The sequence below is a fragment of the Ochotona curzoniae genome, unplaced genomic scaffold, assembly GCF_017591425.1.
Source record: "Ochotona curzoniae isolate NIBS_2020 unplaced genomic scaffold, NIBS_Ocur_1.0 contig_64, whole genome shotgun sequence".
Taxonomy (NCBI): domain Eukaryota; kingdom Metazoa; phylum Chordata; class Mammalia; order Lagomorpha; family Ochotonidae; genus Ochotona; species Ochotona curzoniae.
The window spans coordinates 43,672,780-43,688,406 of record NW_024466502.1 but is presented as its reverse complement, the minus strand read 5'-3'; the positions used below and the strand labels follow the sequence as shown (position 1 = coordinate 43,688,406).

At 42.5% G+C, this 15,627-nt stretch overlaps 1 protein-coding gene across 3 annotated transcripts in view; it reads right to left on the bottom strand.

Moving 5' to 3' along the window:
* Positions 1–2,548: 2,548 nt before the first annotated feature.
* LRCH1 (leucine rich repeats and calponin homology domain containing 1) overlaps positions 2,549–15,627 on the bottom strand; it is a 184,930-nt gene continuing 171,851 nt past the window's right edge. The window contains exon 20 of one of the 3 annotated variants that reach the window (XM_040991405.1): positions 2,549–4,138. In XM_040991405.1, the coding sequence (XP_040847339.1) occupies positions 4,028–4,138 (111 nt within the window). In that variant the 3' untranslated portion in view covers positions 2,549–4,027. Of the gene's footprint in view, positions 4,139–12,268; positions 13,802–15,627 lie in introns of those variants that run through there. The other 2 variants (XM_040991403.1, XM_040991404.1) reach the window with 2 other exon arrangements.

Sequence of the window (15,627 nt, the reverse complement as noted above, 5' to 3'; positions counted from 1 at the left end):
TGCTCCACAAACACTGGCTTGTGGGTGAATGTGGGGAGTCAAGACAGGCTTGGAGGAGAACCCTGTTTCACACTTGCGCATGCTCAAGGAGTACTAGTTCCTAAGATAACTTCTGTGTTATCATGCCTGTCTGAGATCCAGTCTGGCAGGGACAGTGGCTAGCTGACTTCCTGCACAATATTAGGGGTCACTGCTGCCAGATTTGCCTCATCCAGAAAAAATTGGGCAGCTCCTCAGTGCAACTGTTGTCTGGGACATGCACTGTCTCTGGGGCAGCCCCTTGCTGGGGCCAATTCCATGTGGCTCTACAGCTTGGGTGGCCCTCACAACATCCTGCCAGACTCGCCGCTGTGTTGCCACCCTCCCATTTTCCTTACACACTCACTAGGGGTTCCAGCCAGCGGATGGTAGACAATGTCTGTGAAGCACTGGATCTCTGCAATGTGCAGAGGGACAGCTAAAATGTTGGGGCGTGGCACGGGGGCTCATCTAAGATCACACCATAACAGCTCGCCAGCGCTTTCAACCTTGCAGGTAGAGGTCTGAAATACTGACACTGGTTCCTGTGCAGCCTACGCAGGCTAATGGTCTGATGCTTCTATGTGACACGTGCTGTGGAGTGAGAGGCTGAAATCATCCTACAGGTGTCCAGATAAGTGAGGTGTGAAGCATCGCCTCCCTCTAGGTGTCAGCTTCCTATGGGTGAGGCCAGAAAGCAGGAGGGCCAGATGCTGTGGTTGCCACAGGGGCTGAGCAATGCTAAGGCTCCTCAGAGATGCTGCTGAAGCCATGACCTTGGGCAGGTGGGGGTCCTGAGCATGTACCCCTACTCCACCCACCACAGCAAGACTGCTTTTGTTGTATGCTCTGTAGTTTCAATTAAGTTGCAGTTTAGGACAAAACAGGAAATTTTCTGAAGTTTGTGGTATATGTTCATTTAATTTCCCCTTATTGGGGCTGTGGGGATGGAAGGTCTTCAAAAAATTCACCATACATGCATAGTATGCAAAGAAGTACTCATGGACTTCAAAAGTTTTTGTGGCACCAAAATAAATTTTCATTACAATTCATTTTTTCTCATACTTTTTCAAATGCTCTGGTAATATGCCCTAATATCCCCAGGCCTGCAAAACACACACACACACACACACACACACACACACACACAAAATGTTTTCCTCTAGGCATACATACTTATAATAAAATTTAATTTACAAATTAGGCACAGAAAACAATAAACAGCAACAATATTAAAATAGAACAAAGATAACGCACCTTGACAATGCAATCTCTGTTAAACACGTTAAGATAAATGTTAGTATTTTACAGATTTTACTTGACTACGCATAGTTGAAGCCTTAGGAATTGACACCACAGATAAGGAGTGGACTAATGTGCATCTGAGTGTGTTTGTGTATTCTTCTGACAACTACATGTAAAGTTGTATTTGCTCTCAAGATCCTGCGTACATATACACCCAACATGCATTTATTGCATCCATATACACAATACAAGTATTCACGCTAGATGACCTCTACTGTGTTTTAGCAGGGACATCCAATGCTCTTGTGCGATCTAATCAACATTTGCATCACATGGGTAAATCAATCAGAAAATGGTTTATACAAATTCCAAGTTTTAATGGCTGTTAAATAAGATATTTGCACTATACACAGTCTGTCCATTTGTAGTACTTTCAGCCAACCATGCACATTTTATTGCACATATAAATAGTGTACAAGGGTCTTGAAGATGTCTTAGCCATACAAGTGCATTTTAAAGAAAAAAAGCTCTTTTTACAAAATACTGAAGCCATTTGTATTATACAGCGAACTTCAAAAAATAATAAAATCAGTATCCAAAGAAATATTTTAACTTTGAAAAAATTCTCAAAACAATGATTACAGAGCTTTGTAAGTTGCCATATATACATGTAAAAAAATATTTCAGGACCCTGCATTCTGAATGCCCATGAAGGTTCAGCAGTCTCAATTCTAATGGAATCAATCTTTGAGTGTTGCCTCAACGCTTTGTTCAAAAATGTCTTTCCTCTTTACATAGTTATGCTATTGACAAAACAGATATTTGTGAAGTATAGAATATTAAAATACAATTTCAGTTAAAGTGCACAGTACATATGATAAGAAATCATTGCTAGCTGCCAATCCAAAGTCCCATCTGCAGAATACCCTCTCCCGCCAGCCCCCACCCTGAGCAGGGGAGCAACGTCTGGACTGGTTCCTGCTGGTCTGGGGTGAGTGCACACTGCCCTCTTCCTGGGATCTTTTCTTTTACATTCACCTTTACATTGGTCATAGAAACTGTGGCTGCTGCTGCTTCCTCAAAACTTCCAACGGCTTTTCCCAAAGATGGAAGTGTGGCCAACATTCACAGGACTTTGAAAGATGAACTACTGGGCTAGCTGTAGCTGCATCATGAGTGTGCACGCCTAGCAGTGCATGGCACCAGGGGTTGTATGACATGAAGTCGCCTGGGACTTTTAGACCAACACGGACAGGTTCCTTTGCTTTGCTGGTTCTTCCCTTAGTCCTGTTCAGTTTGCATTTGCTCCTTCCTTGGCCGCTCTCACAAACTCCACTTGCTTGACCTTCTCAGTAGCCTGCTGTGGCCGTGGCTGTGCCTGCAGCTGCTTTCACTGGCTCCCACATCATTTGCCTCTGAGTTTCACATTAAAGATCATGAATCTTGCAATATATGACATCCTACTTTGAAAATCACCATCTAGACTACATCAACACAAACACATCTGTTTCTGAGTCCTCTTACCTTTTAAAACTGGCAGTTGTAAGAAGTGCTGGTTTCCTGGCCTAGTTCCTATGTGCCTTAAGGAGTTTTTGTTCACTCTGTCAAAGTTTCCTTTGAAAAACTTTTTGGTTAAGCAATAAACTTTGTATTACCTCTACTCTCCTGTTCCATTCCTTCTTTATCAACCTTTGGTGCCAGACTCTTTCTAATTACCCATGATACAGTGCAAAATGACACTTCAAGACACATGGTGCTAACACTTATGCTTTGTGTTAAAATGTGAATGTTTTGTGCATAGCAAAAGAAATCTGAATCCAAGAAAATAACTGTTCACATTTTTATCTTCAAGTTTAATACATATTTTTTCCCATCACAGCTATTTACAAATAACTTTGGGGTGCTCTCTTGATTTCAGTTTATTATATTGGGGGACAAAGGGCTGCTGGAATGTAGGAAACTGGATGGAATGCAGAAGTATAAATAAGAACAATGTTCCACAAACCTAAGTGTAAGCAATGCCTCCCCAGAGAACAGTTCTTTGTCACACAAGCACCTGATGTTGGCTTAATTTTTTTTTTCTGAATAATATATACCAGAAAACATGATTACTGAGACCTAAAACTACCACATATCAAAGAGGATAGAAAATAACTCATTATTTATAATATTAAAATAAAGTGTTTAACCACAAAAAAGCAGTAATAAAATAGTTTCCTAATTTACAATTTGCATCCAAAGGATGAATAACAACTCACTAATAAATAATATTTATATAAATATTTTTGTATGTCGAAAATAGTTTGTTTCTTTTTTAAAGGCAATGGTCTCAAGAAACTTCTTGAAAAATTTGGTGGTGAAAAACCTGATTGTGACCCCCCCTCCCCCATGAAATACCTCATGAGTCTGGCTGGAACAAAACAAGTGCATCTTGCTGCTTGGCGGTTGTGCTTGGTGTTCTGGTAACGGCAGTTGGTGAGCGTGGAAGGGATGAGAGGGTGTAAAGGCATTGATGTGGTGCTCAGCTCTTCCCCAGCTCTCTGCTTTCAAGGTAAAAATACCTGTCAAGTCTGAGCGTCTGAGGTCAGCTCTGAAAAGCAGAAAGCCCTGCCTCAGTCTGCAAACCTTCCTCTCTCAATGCAACAGAGTTGGGAAGTGACAGGCAGTGATGGGGAACGAGGGTGGACTAGGTGCCAAGAAGAGGGTTCAGGATCCCTGATGAAGTACAGTCTGAGTGACCCCAAAGGAGAGAGAGGGGTTGCCTTCACGTGAACAGAGCCTTCGTGACACTGACATCTAGCAACGCTTGAACGGTAATGCCCACTTTGACCAGGCCTTTCTCTTCAAGGATGTGATGGGGTAGACATAATTTTTCCTACAAGGAAGAACAACAAAACATTAATTTGCCACTGATCAGACTCTGATTGTCAAGCTCTGCAACATCAACACTGGGGGTTCAGTCTGAACACTGGCCAGGGCCTACGCAGCTGCCTGTCTGTGCTCCTTGCCTGCTTCCACATCACTGCAGACATTGCTGTGTTGGCAGAGAACAATGATGATTTTCTACATGTGAGACATGTACAAGGAAATCTGCAAAGCCATCTGAACATTTCAGAAAGCTGAACATGAGATAACTGAGCCACACAGAGTCTGTGCAAAGGATATATGAATACAATAGCAGAATTACAGAGTATGGTACCCATTTTAAAGGCTCTCAAAAACTCATACATGCAGATCACATGTTTGTTAGGCTGACCACAGACCTTGAGTTAATTTGCCTCATTTCCTGTGATCTCTGGAAGACAGGAATGTTGTAAACCAGTCTTCATGGTTTACATGTAGACCTACAGATAACTATTTAACCACAGCCATTGATTGCCTCTTTCTTCACGCTTTCTCATAAAATTGTCCAACACATAAGTGACCCGCTTTCTCATGTTACACTTCAGCTCTTAGCTTACATCTTGCACATACTATTCAAGGAACATAATGAACAGAACCTCATATGTTCTTACGTACTGATCCTCACATGTTCCACAAAACATGTAAGATACAGAATACGATAACATATTGCTAGATCCTTGGCATTGGGCAATGACCTAACAACACATGGGAATCTTTTTCCAGGGTGTCCCTGCAACGTAACTGCTAATATCTCCACTAATCTACCTGGTGACCGAGTAGCCCAATGCTTTTACTATGTCATTTTTTTTTTTAAAGATTTTTTAAAAATTTTTATTGCAAAGTCAGATATACAGAGAGGAGGAGAGACAGTGAGGAAGATCTTCTGTCCGATGATTCACTCCCCCAAGTGACTGCAACAGCCAGAGCTGCACCAATCCGAAGCCAGGAGCCAAGAGCCAGGAACTTCCTCCAGGTCTCCCACAGGGGTGCAAGGTCCCAAGGCTTTGGGCCATCCTCGACTGCCTTCCCAGGGCACAAGTAGGGAGCGGGGCCACTAGGATTAGAACCAGTGCCTATATGGGTTCCCGCTCATTCAAGGCGAGGACTTTAGCCACTATCTCCTTTTATTTTTTTAACTGACAAACCAAAATAGTATAAATTTATGGTGTGCACAATGGTACTGGATGTTTCAATCAAGCTAATTAACATATTTCTTTCCTCGCATACTCAATTTGTCTGTTGGTGGTAAGAACACTTAGAATCCTTAGAATCCATTCTCATCACGTCTCAAGCGTACATTAACTACAGTCACTGTAAACATCTTGAACACACCCCTCCTGTCAAGTTGAATATTTCTGATTTAACCATGAGCCAAAACTCCCCATTCTACAATCCACCCTCACCTCCTACCCAGCCCTAGTGATCTATTCTCTACTTCTGTGACTTCAACGTTCTGAAATTTCCACATAGGAGGGAGCTCACAGGAGGGAGTGTTTGTCTTCTGTCACTCAGCTTATGTGACTAAGTATAATGTCCTCTGGGTACACTGATGCTCCAAGTCACGGAATTTCCTTTCTCCTACAGCTGTACTGATGAACAGTGCTCGTTTCAAGGCACGCCCAGTTGGGACGTGCATTCAGATCCTGCAGCCGAGTTGGTGCTCAGCATGGGGGGGTGGGGTGGGGCTGGTCAGGGCACTCTGCACTCTGCACTCTCTCTCCATGACTGTTGCTAGTGGCACTAGGTCTCCTTGCTGTTTCAGTGAAGGACTTAGCATAAATCACCACTAACATAGGCAGTCGTGTTTATAGGCGATTTCAAGGACATGCTGTGATCTTTGCAGAAACTTTGCCTCTAAGCATTGGTGGGTTCTCCAATCTCAGCATCCTCCTGTGCTCCCCTTCTTCCCTAACGTGTGGTAAATTCACAGCCTGCTAGACTTGGAGCCCAGGTGTTGGGAAACAGAAGACAGCTGATTTTTCAAAATACAATTATAACTGATTTCACATAGCTGCTGCATACTGAAATGGCGTTATATTGTCAATGGCAGCAAGAATGATGACACTACTGGTCAATTCAGGATTCAGATTAATGTGAGAGAGGAAGGGGTTCTATCATTTGCCAAGGGAAAGAGCAAAACAAACGACTATCTGAAAATGTCAGCTTCGGGCCTGGCTAAAGTCCTCGCTTTGCACACTCTAGCAGCCCATATGAGCGCCAGTTCATGTCCCGGAGGCCGCACTTCCCATTCAGCTCCCTGCTTGTAGTCTGAGAAAGCAGTTGAAGACAGCCCAAAGCCTTGGGACCCTGCACCCATGTGGGAGATCAGATGAAGCTCCTGGCTTCTGGCTTCGAATCAGCACAGCACCAGTCATTGTGGTCACTTGGGAAGTGAATCAGCAGATGGAATATTTTCCTTTCTGTCTCTTCTCCTCTCTGTATATCTGACTTTACAATAAAAATAAATAAATTATTCAAAAAATGTCAAGCTTCAAAATTTCTCAAATTAGATAAATTGTGAAATATGTTTAAAAATAGTTTTATTTGATATATAAGTTCAATAAATCACTAACAAAATACTAAAAGATGATTGGAACACGAGGGAAACAAACACAAGAGCAACATAACAACAACAGGGGACAGAAACCTTAAAGGTGCTGGGTTAGTCCGAGGCAGTGGGATAAGATGCTTTGTTTCTTAATCTTGGTGCTTATTCATCGTTAGTCTCAAATGTGTCTGAATTCTAGTAGACATTTCCACAGAGCCTAATCCCTGTGCACAGCAAGGCTTTTTGATGGGACATGGTGTCCTAGCTGCAGTTCTGATCAGACAACTGCAATGCAGCATGTTTCCTCCAATTAGCAACTGGCCTGGTCCCATCAGTGAGTGCCGATGATAATGATCTACAGAGTTCCCAGCTAGCAGTCTAGGTAAGGGAGGATTTGCAGCAACAGAGAGACAAAAGGCCACAGTATTGAGGCCTCAGCCTCCTACTGAGAGGACATTTGGATATTTCCCAGACGTAGGTCAAGATCATTCAGGCCTATTATTTTTCCAACCAGCAGGTCTCTGTACTCCTCAGCCAGGTGCAGGGTCCAAATGCTCCCTTCTATGTCTATAGCCAGTAACCAGGTGTAGCGAGTAGAGACGGGGCTATCTGGATAAACAAGGAGCATGAGAGCTTGGTGCTGCCTTCCTTCAGCACGCTTGGGACATTCCCAATAGCCTGAAGCTGAATAAGATGATCTAACACAATATCAAAGTAGTGAACAGCTCAGGTAATTAACTGAGTATCATCTTGGAATTGAAAAAAACCAGAATGCTCGAATGGGTATGCTTTGGAGCACTAGCAAGTTGGAAGAATTGTGAAGTTGAGCCATCATAAACTGGGAAACACCTGACGTCAAGGAGATACAGAAAGGTCTTCCATCATTCCTGACTTTCCCTTTTTATTAAGAGTCGCCACAAAAAAAAAAAAAAAAAAAAGAGATGCTCTCAGTTTACTTGGAAGGATGACTAGCATAGGGAAACAGACACCTTATGGAAATACAGCACTTCTGGTTATTTTATCACAGGACTAGGATGAAGACTCATGGAAGTGTAAATCAAGGTGCTCTTTAAAAAGATGACAGACTTGCCAGATGGGGGAAGAATATCAAGGATATTTCTCAAGCCAATGTTACTGTCTCATCTCTCCCAGGGGGAGCAGCTCTGCAGTGAGCTCAGCCATTGGGCTGGGGAAGGAACCACTGTAGATTTACGGGTGGCTGAGGGGCAGCAGGACAGAAATGCCTTCTAACAATCAGATAGGTGATTTAGGTACACAGCAGACCTAAAGCATAGATTACTGTGCATTGGCCCTGTCATGGGATCCTAGAGATTTTGTTGTTGTTGTTGAGAATGTAATACTGTACACTCATGTGTTGCTTTTGCTACATTTCTTCCTAAAGTAGAGTGGGTTCATCAAGTAGCATCCTGCATAAACATAATGCTTCTGACCCCCCTATGGAAGAACACATGGGATGTGCTACTTCTCTGATGGTGGCAGAGACGACTGGCATCTACTTCCCTTCTGAGCCACAGCAAGCAAGCCTGGAAAAGGCAGGTAAGCAACAGAAAGCTACATTCAATGCTAACTTTGAAAGAATTCTCAAGAACCTGCACTATGCCTGGTCCCAACGTTACAATTTCGCATGTTATGTTTTCTTATGACAGTCCTATAAAGGTCGTATATGTATCTCCGTCCTGCAGACAGGAAAACTGCGTTCAAGTAACTTTGCTGATGTTATACTGCTGGGAAATGTTCTACCTGTGTCTGATCTTGGAGTTGGAGCTCTTTCTAGGATATCATGCTGACTCCATGAAGTCCTTAAGTCAACAGAGAAGGTGCTAATCCTGATCCAGGGATCCTCAGAATCTTAATGTTAAGGGCACCAGAGAACCTCAACTCAGTGATGGGGACACTAGCTTCGCCATTCAGTTTGCTGTAGTGAGGGATAGCAGAAAATACCTCACAGGAAGTGACAGATTTTGCAGCCATCTACCTTCTACTCTTTCCATAAGACACCTTCATGCACTGTCTTGTGCCCCTCCCACAGACTGTGCCTTTACTCATTTCACTTGGCCATTGCAATAGCTCATCTAAGTCTTAGTGGAAATGTCACCTTCCCAGGAAGCCTACATGCCATGTATTTCATAGCATCCTCTTTCCTTACCTAGGGATTTGCTAGATTATGACTCTGTAAACTACAGGCTGCTGATCAATTTGCTGCCTGATTTTGAACACAAAGGTTCAGAGGATATGGCACAAGCTCATCCATTATGTATTGTCTATGAACAAAGGCAGGGACACACGGTGAAGTAGAGACTGTATGGCCCCCAAGGCCTAAAATATTCACTATCTAAGCCCTCACAACAAAAATCCAAACTTCTGGGTATAGATTATAAGCTGCATGAGGATGTGGTCATGATCACTATTTCCAAAATTTATTTTTATTGCAAAGTCAGAATACGAAGTGGAGGAGAGACAGAGAAGAAGATCTTCCATCCCTTGATTCACTCCCCAAGTGGCTGTAACAGCTGCAGCTGAGCCAATCCAAACTCAAGAGCCCAGAGCCTCTCCTGGATCTCCCACATGGGTGCAGGGTCTCAAGGCTTTGGGCCATCCTCAACTGCTTTCCCAGGCCACAAACCAGGAGTTGGAGGGGAAGTGGAGCCAATGGGATTAGAACTGGTGCCTGTATGGGATACTGGGCATGCAAAATAAGGACTAGTTAACCACTAGGCTACCATGCCTGTCCTACCGTGATCATTTTTAATCTCTAGAACATTCCATTGGGCACTGCATAACATTCAGGGCCTGGTGTTACAGTACTGAGAGCTAAACTGCCTTCTTTGACATTGGTATCCCATGGGAACTGGTTTGAGTCCTGGTTGCTCTACTTATGATCCATAGCACTGCTAATGCACCTGGGAAAGCAGCAGAAGATGGTCCAAGTGCTTGGGCCCTTGTTATCCACAGAGGAGATGTAAATGGAGTCACAGGCTTCTTGCTTTGGCCTGGCCCAGCACCAGCTATTGCAGAATTTGGGGAATGAATCAGCAGACAGATGATTTCTCCATCTCTAATTCTGTCTTTCAAATAAATAAAATAGGACCCAGCGCAGTGCCTAGCAGCTAGGGTCCTCGCTTTGAACGCACCAGGATCCCATGTGGGCACCAGTTCTAGTCCCAGCAGCCCCACTTCCCGTCCAGCTCCCTGCTTGTGGCCTGGGAAAACAGTTGAGGACAACCCAAAGCCTTGGGACCCTGCACCCGTGTGCGAGACCTGGAGGACGTTCCTGGCTCCTGGCTTTGGATCAGCTCAGCACCGATCATTGCAGTCACTTGGGGAGTGAATCATCTGACGGAAGATCTTCCTCTCTCTCTCTCTCTTCTCTGTATATCTGACTTTGTAATAAAAATAGATACATCTTTAAAAAAAGGAAAGAAAAAAAACTGTCAAACAAATAAAATAATTCTAAAAGAAAAAACAAGAACAAATATATATAGTTAAGAAATGGCGACCTCGTGTTGTAGCCTAGCAGCTAAGTTCTCACCTTGCATGCACCGGGATCCCATAATGGCCCCAGTTTGTGTTCTTGCAGCCCCAGTTCCGATCCAGCTCCCTTTTTGCGGCCTGGGAAAGCAGTCCAGGATGGCCCAAGACTTTGGAACCCTGCACTCACATGGGAGACCTGGAGGAAGCTCCTGGCTCCTGGCTTCTTTGGATTGGCTCAGCTGTTGCTGTCACTGCCACTTGGGGGAATGAATCAGAGGACAAAAGAAAAGATCTTTCTCTCTTTGTATCCTCCAGTCTGTATATCTTTCCAATAAGAATAATAAATCTTTAAATATATTTATAGGAGAGAGAGAGAAACAGCAATCATCCAATGCTTGAGGAATAGATGAATGTAAGAATGGACAAATTTGTACTAAGAACTCAAAGCACCAGACCCTGACAAAAGAAAAGAAGTATACATTCTTAAAGAAAATTGATTTTTTCAGAACTGATTTTTCAAATCCAAAGCCTAACTTTAAAAGCCAAATCTCCAAAAATAAAACTATATTCAAATACTTTTTATCACCTTCAGACCCAAACCACCCAAACCACCTTCAGAAGTTTTAAAGCCTCGCCCCTACTTTCCGCATGACAAAGTTCTTCTGTCATGAGACTCCTTCTGAAATTGATGTGAGTTTTAGAGAGACAATCCAGGCCATCACACACCAAATTTAATTTCTCCTAGACAAGCAATACTGGAGTATCCAGGGCCTTTATTTACCTGTGGTCACTGATCATATTCCTTCTCTGGGTGTTTTGCAAAGCTATTCCGATCTGCCCTGTTTCCTAAGTATCTCTCTTAAGGGCAATGAAATACATACCAGTCAGAAATGGAAGGAACAATTAGAAACTAATTAGTTGATATAAAATCAGTCAATTTTAATACTGAGTGAAGAGTTGCCACTAATTGGAGAAAAACCACAAAATGCCTACATGATAAAGAAAATACAAATTCATATTTGTTTTTATCAGGCATTGGAAGGAAATGGTCTTTTTTGGGACAGAAAGAGATATATAGGTACAACAAATCCCATAAACTAGACCCCTGACCACCTCTAGACTACAGTGCTCTGCCAGGCATCCTAGGCAAGCTGGAAGGGTGAGCCTGCATCAAGTTAACACAGAAGCATCTTGAAGAAGAACCACAGAGAGGGCCAGTAATACTGAACAGAAATGAACAGAATGCCAATGAGCAGGGAAGTTCATTCAAAGTTTTGCCCAAAGGACTACATTAATTGTGTCCTGCTGGATATCATACTTCTGAATGAAAAAGAATAATGCAATCAATCCCAAGAAGTGCAGTACATTCGGGTACAGAGTCATGACATATAAATGAAAGTGTATCCAAAAGAATACTGTGGATGCCAGAACTGAACTAACAAAGCAGCTGGAGGGCTCTATCCATTCAATCCCTGAAATCTGATCTGATTGCTCCATTCAGTTCTTATTGGTAGGATTTCTCCTTCAGGTGACAATCCTATAAGTTTTCTTTTTTCCATTTCTTTCCCAGAAAGGAGGGAAGCCCCAATCAGAGGCCTCAAGGCACTGCACAGCTGTATGGGAATGCTGAGCCACTCCGGGAGTGTGTGCAGAGACAGGTCCACCAGCCAGCAGAGACTTGGAATAATTACCCACATTGTGTTTATTAAGCAACGTATGGCTCAGGGCACCCACTCATCATTGTGCAAAGGGATTTTATTGGGTTACAGATTGAAGAGTACAAGATAGCACCAAAGGCAATTCAGTACATCTGTGACTTATTCATACACAATTAAGGTTAAGCAACTTTAATATACCCTGTATTTTACCAATTCACACAATGCCAGAAGGAAAAAGCTCAGACAACTCAAGGCAATATCATGAAACTTGGTTTCTAATTAGAAAACATGACTGGATTTAGCAGCAAGGACTCTTCATAAATATATTCTTCTGACTAGTGGGTTTTCCGTATTCTCCATTCCTTGGAATTATACATTTAAATACAGAAAAAAGATATTATCTTCTTAATAACCATGTATGAGGCCTATCATCATCTAATTAAACTAAGACATTTCTCTTGAGGAAGTTAACTTTATTACGTCCCCAACCGAAGAAACCACATTTGGCAAACAGGATGTAAACTAAAGCATAGAAGAGACTGGCTCAATCTTGAAGCAGGGTCTTCTCCTATTACAAAAAGATATCCTGGAATCCAGAAATACCCTGGCCTAGATAAAACCCTAACAGTTTTTTTTTTCTTTTATTTACAAACTGATTGCATCACTCTCAAAGCGGAAGTAGTTGATATCTAACAATTTGATTTAAAAATAAAGCAGCTGTTAGTTAATGTCACTGGGATCCAGGTTAAACAGGCATTGCAATTAATTAGATAAACTATACTCTTCTGAAGTAAGACCAGTTTTATTATTGGCTCCTGACATCAGGACCCAAGCCCCAGGACCAGGAATGTTCCATGACTCATGGCTTTATATATATAGTTATTTATAAAAGAAATACAATCAAATTCATCACATTCTGGAAATGCAGTTATTATGATATGTAGCAAAATAATCCATTCCATTATCCAAAAATAGAAATCCCTTCCAGGAAACATCTTTCATAGAAGCCCAGAGCAGAACTAACTGAGGAAGTTAAAATGTCATGAAAAGTGGTATGTAATCCAATCCTCCAGGTGGCGTTCCGGCACCTGGAGCCTCATTTCCTGCAGAGCCCCTCCTGCACAGGCACAGTGGGCAGCAACCTTCCCTGTGGTCCCTCACAGTTCCAGGAAACTGGAAGGAATCCAACTGAATGGCTGGCAAAGCAGTCCTTCTCTAGACAATATTTTCCAACTTGGTCAACAGTAGCAACATTAGAGGCTTTTATAGGCCAAGTTAGGTCAAAATATGGATCTTCTGTCTCCTTTTCAAAGTGGTCCTGCTACAACCCAATTGCCTAGTCATGAATTAGAACAGGAGGTAAATGCTGACCTATGGAAAATCCCTGTCTCTTACCAGAGGTCCCCTTCCCTTTTGCTGGAGGTGGCAGCAGCTCATTGGAGGAAGGAGGGGGCATAGGGAACATCATTATTGGTACCATGTGGGAAAAGGACATTAGTCTGGGAATACGCCGCTGCCAGTAATGTTGCTCAGTAAAGGAGAGAAATGATAGGAGAACTGCAGTCTACAAGGTTTGTGCTTTTGGAAAATCATATTTGTAAATGTTCAACTTCAAAACTCGAAAGATTACAGAAGAGACGGCCTTTGGCCAGGCAAAGGCCCAAATGGAGGAAGGACCCTGGGATGGGCCAGCGTGCCAGAGCAGAGTGTTGGGATGCACATGCAGGCGTTAGGTAGACAGAGCATTCCAGTGGTAAGTGATATAGACCAGCACTAAAAAGAGAAGATGGACAAGACAGAAGCCTATAAGGTCCCTGGAGCGGAGGGCGAAAGTTGATTGTGGGGGTTTCTCCCCGAGTGCCAGTAGAGTATCAACAGTCTTTCGAATGTGACGAAAATCCAACTGCAGGATGTCACACGGAGAGCACAGGTCAGCCTATTCCGAGGGCAGCCATTAGAACAGAAAGAGACAGTGCATACGATTAAAAATACACAGAAGAACAGCTGCAAAGAAGCACACATTGTTGGTTACTAGCACATAGCAGGAGTAACCCCTTACTCAAGCTGGTAAAAACCTTTTGCACCAATATTTCTTAATACAGTACAAAAAAAGTGCATGGCTCAACATGGTTTTAGGTCAACAGGTCAAAGAATTCCTTTAGTCAGAATTTTACTAAATATTCTGCAATTTATACACAGTCTGGCATTCAACAAGCTTTTATTTCAAGTTTCATGTGCTCACCTGTGGCATAAAAAATTAGAGCTTTTCATTAAAACATTTATGGCTTGGGCCCGGCGCGGTGGCGCAAGTGGTTAAAGGTCCTCGCCTTGCACGCCCGGGATCCCATATGGGCGCCGGTTCTAATCCCGGCAGCCCCGCTTCCCTTCCAGCTCCCTGCCTGTGGCCTGGGAAAGCAGTCGAGGACGGCCCAACGCTTTGGGACCCTGCACCCGCGTGGGAGACCCGGAAGAGGCTCCTGGCTTCGGATCGGCATAGTATCGGCCCGTTGCGCTCACTTGGGGAGTGAATCATCGGACGGAAGATCTTCCTCTCTGTCTCTCCTCTCTGTATATCCGCCTTTCCAATGAAAAAATAATAAAAATAAATCTTTAAAAAAAAAAACATTTATGGCTTAACCCTAATGGAAAAAATATAAACGTTTAAGGATCAATCCTCATCTCTTTTCTTTGAATCTTTTTCTATGGTCTGTATTGACTCAATATAAAGTATTTTCACTGTGAAAGTTGACGCATAATCTAATTTATTTCCAATTTAGAATTGTCAACCAATTCTGGGGAACCCAAGTTCTAACTATGTCTCTATGTGTCAAAAATACATTTGATTTCACATTTTGACAAATACACCTTAATCAAAAGTCTAGACAAGACTTCTTGAATGTGCAGTTAAAATAAGAGGACATTCTCCCATAGGTTATTATATAGATCCCTTCCTCACTAAAGAAGGATGGTGGGGTACTGCTAGGTCATGTCCATTTGATAGTTACCATATAAGCAGGTGGAGTATCTACTACATCAATGAAATGCCAATGTAGCATGAATTGACTTCCAGTAGCCTACTGTGGTCAGGAAGTAGTTTTCTGAGATACTGATTTCCTAAATCAGGAATGACCGAAACTGAAAAATTAACAGTGATTACAACTGGTATGTCAACTGAGGCCTTGCCTCCAAATGCAACAAGATTTGAAAATATCTGTGATGCATTTCATCAATATAGCTCCATTTCCCAGTTAGGCAAAGCTTTTTAAAAATATATGAAAGTGATGATTCTAAAATAGAGGTTTTGTCTTTCTTGTATTCTCTGAATTTAGCTTGATATCCTCCTGCAGGGAGGAATACAATATCAGGTGGGTTGGATAAGATTATAACACCTAGACAATTTTATTTAGGAATGTAGAGCTATTCCTATGGGATTTTCAGATTAATAAATCATGCCATACCTCTTCAGATCTTACATCTTCTCTCAGTAGATTTGCAAGGATTGCAAACCTACCATTGTTAGAGTCTCTCAAGAAACATAACAGCGACACACAGATCGGATTTCACTGGGAGACATGTTGGTTAAGCAGTCACAGATGGGGAAACATCTACGTTTCCTATTGCAATGATAATGTTTGACTGCAATGCTGTGTTTACCAGTGATCTGAGCAAAGTAGACACAGGATGGAAGATGACGTGCATATTGAATTGTGATTTGCACATGAGTGGTATTTCTAGATTACAAGTATACCATTCCATCTCCAA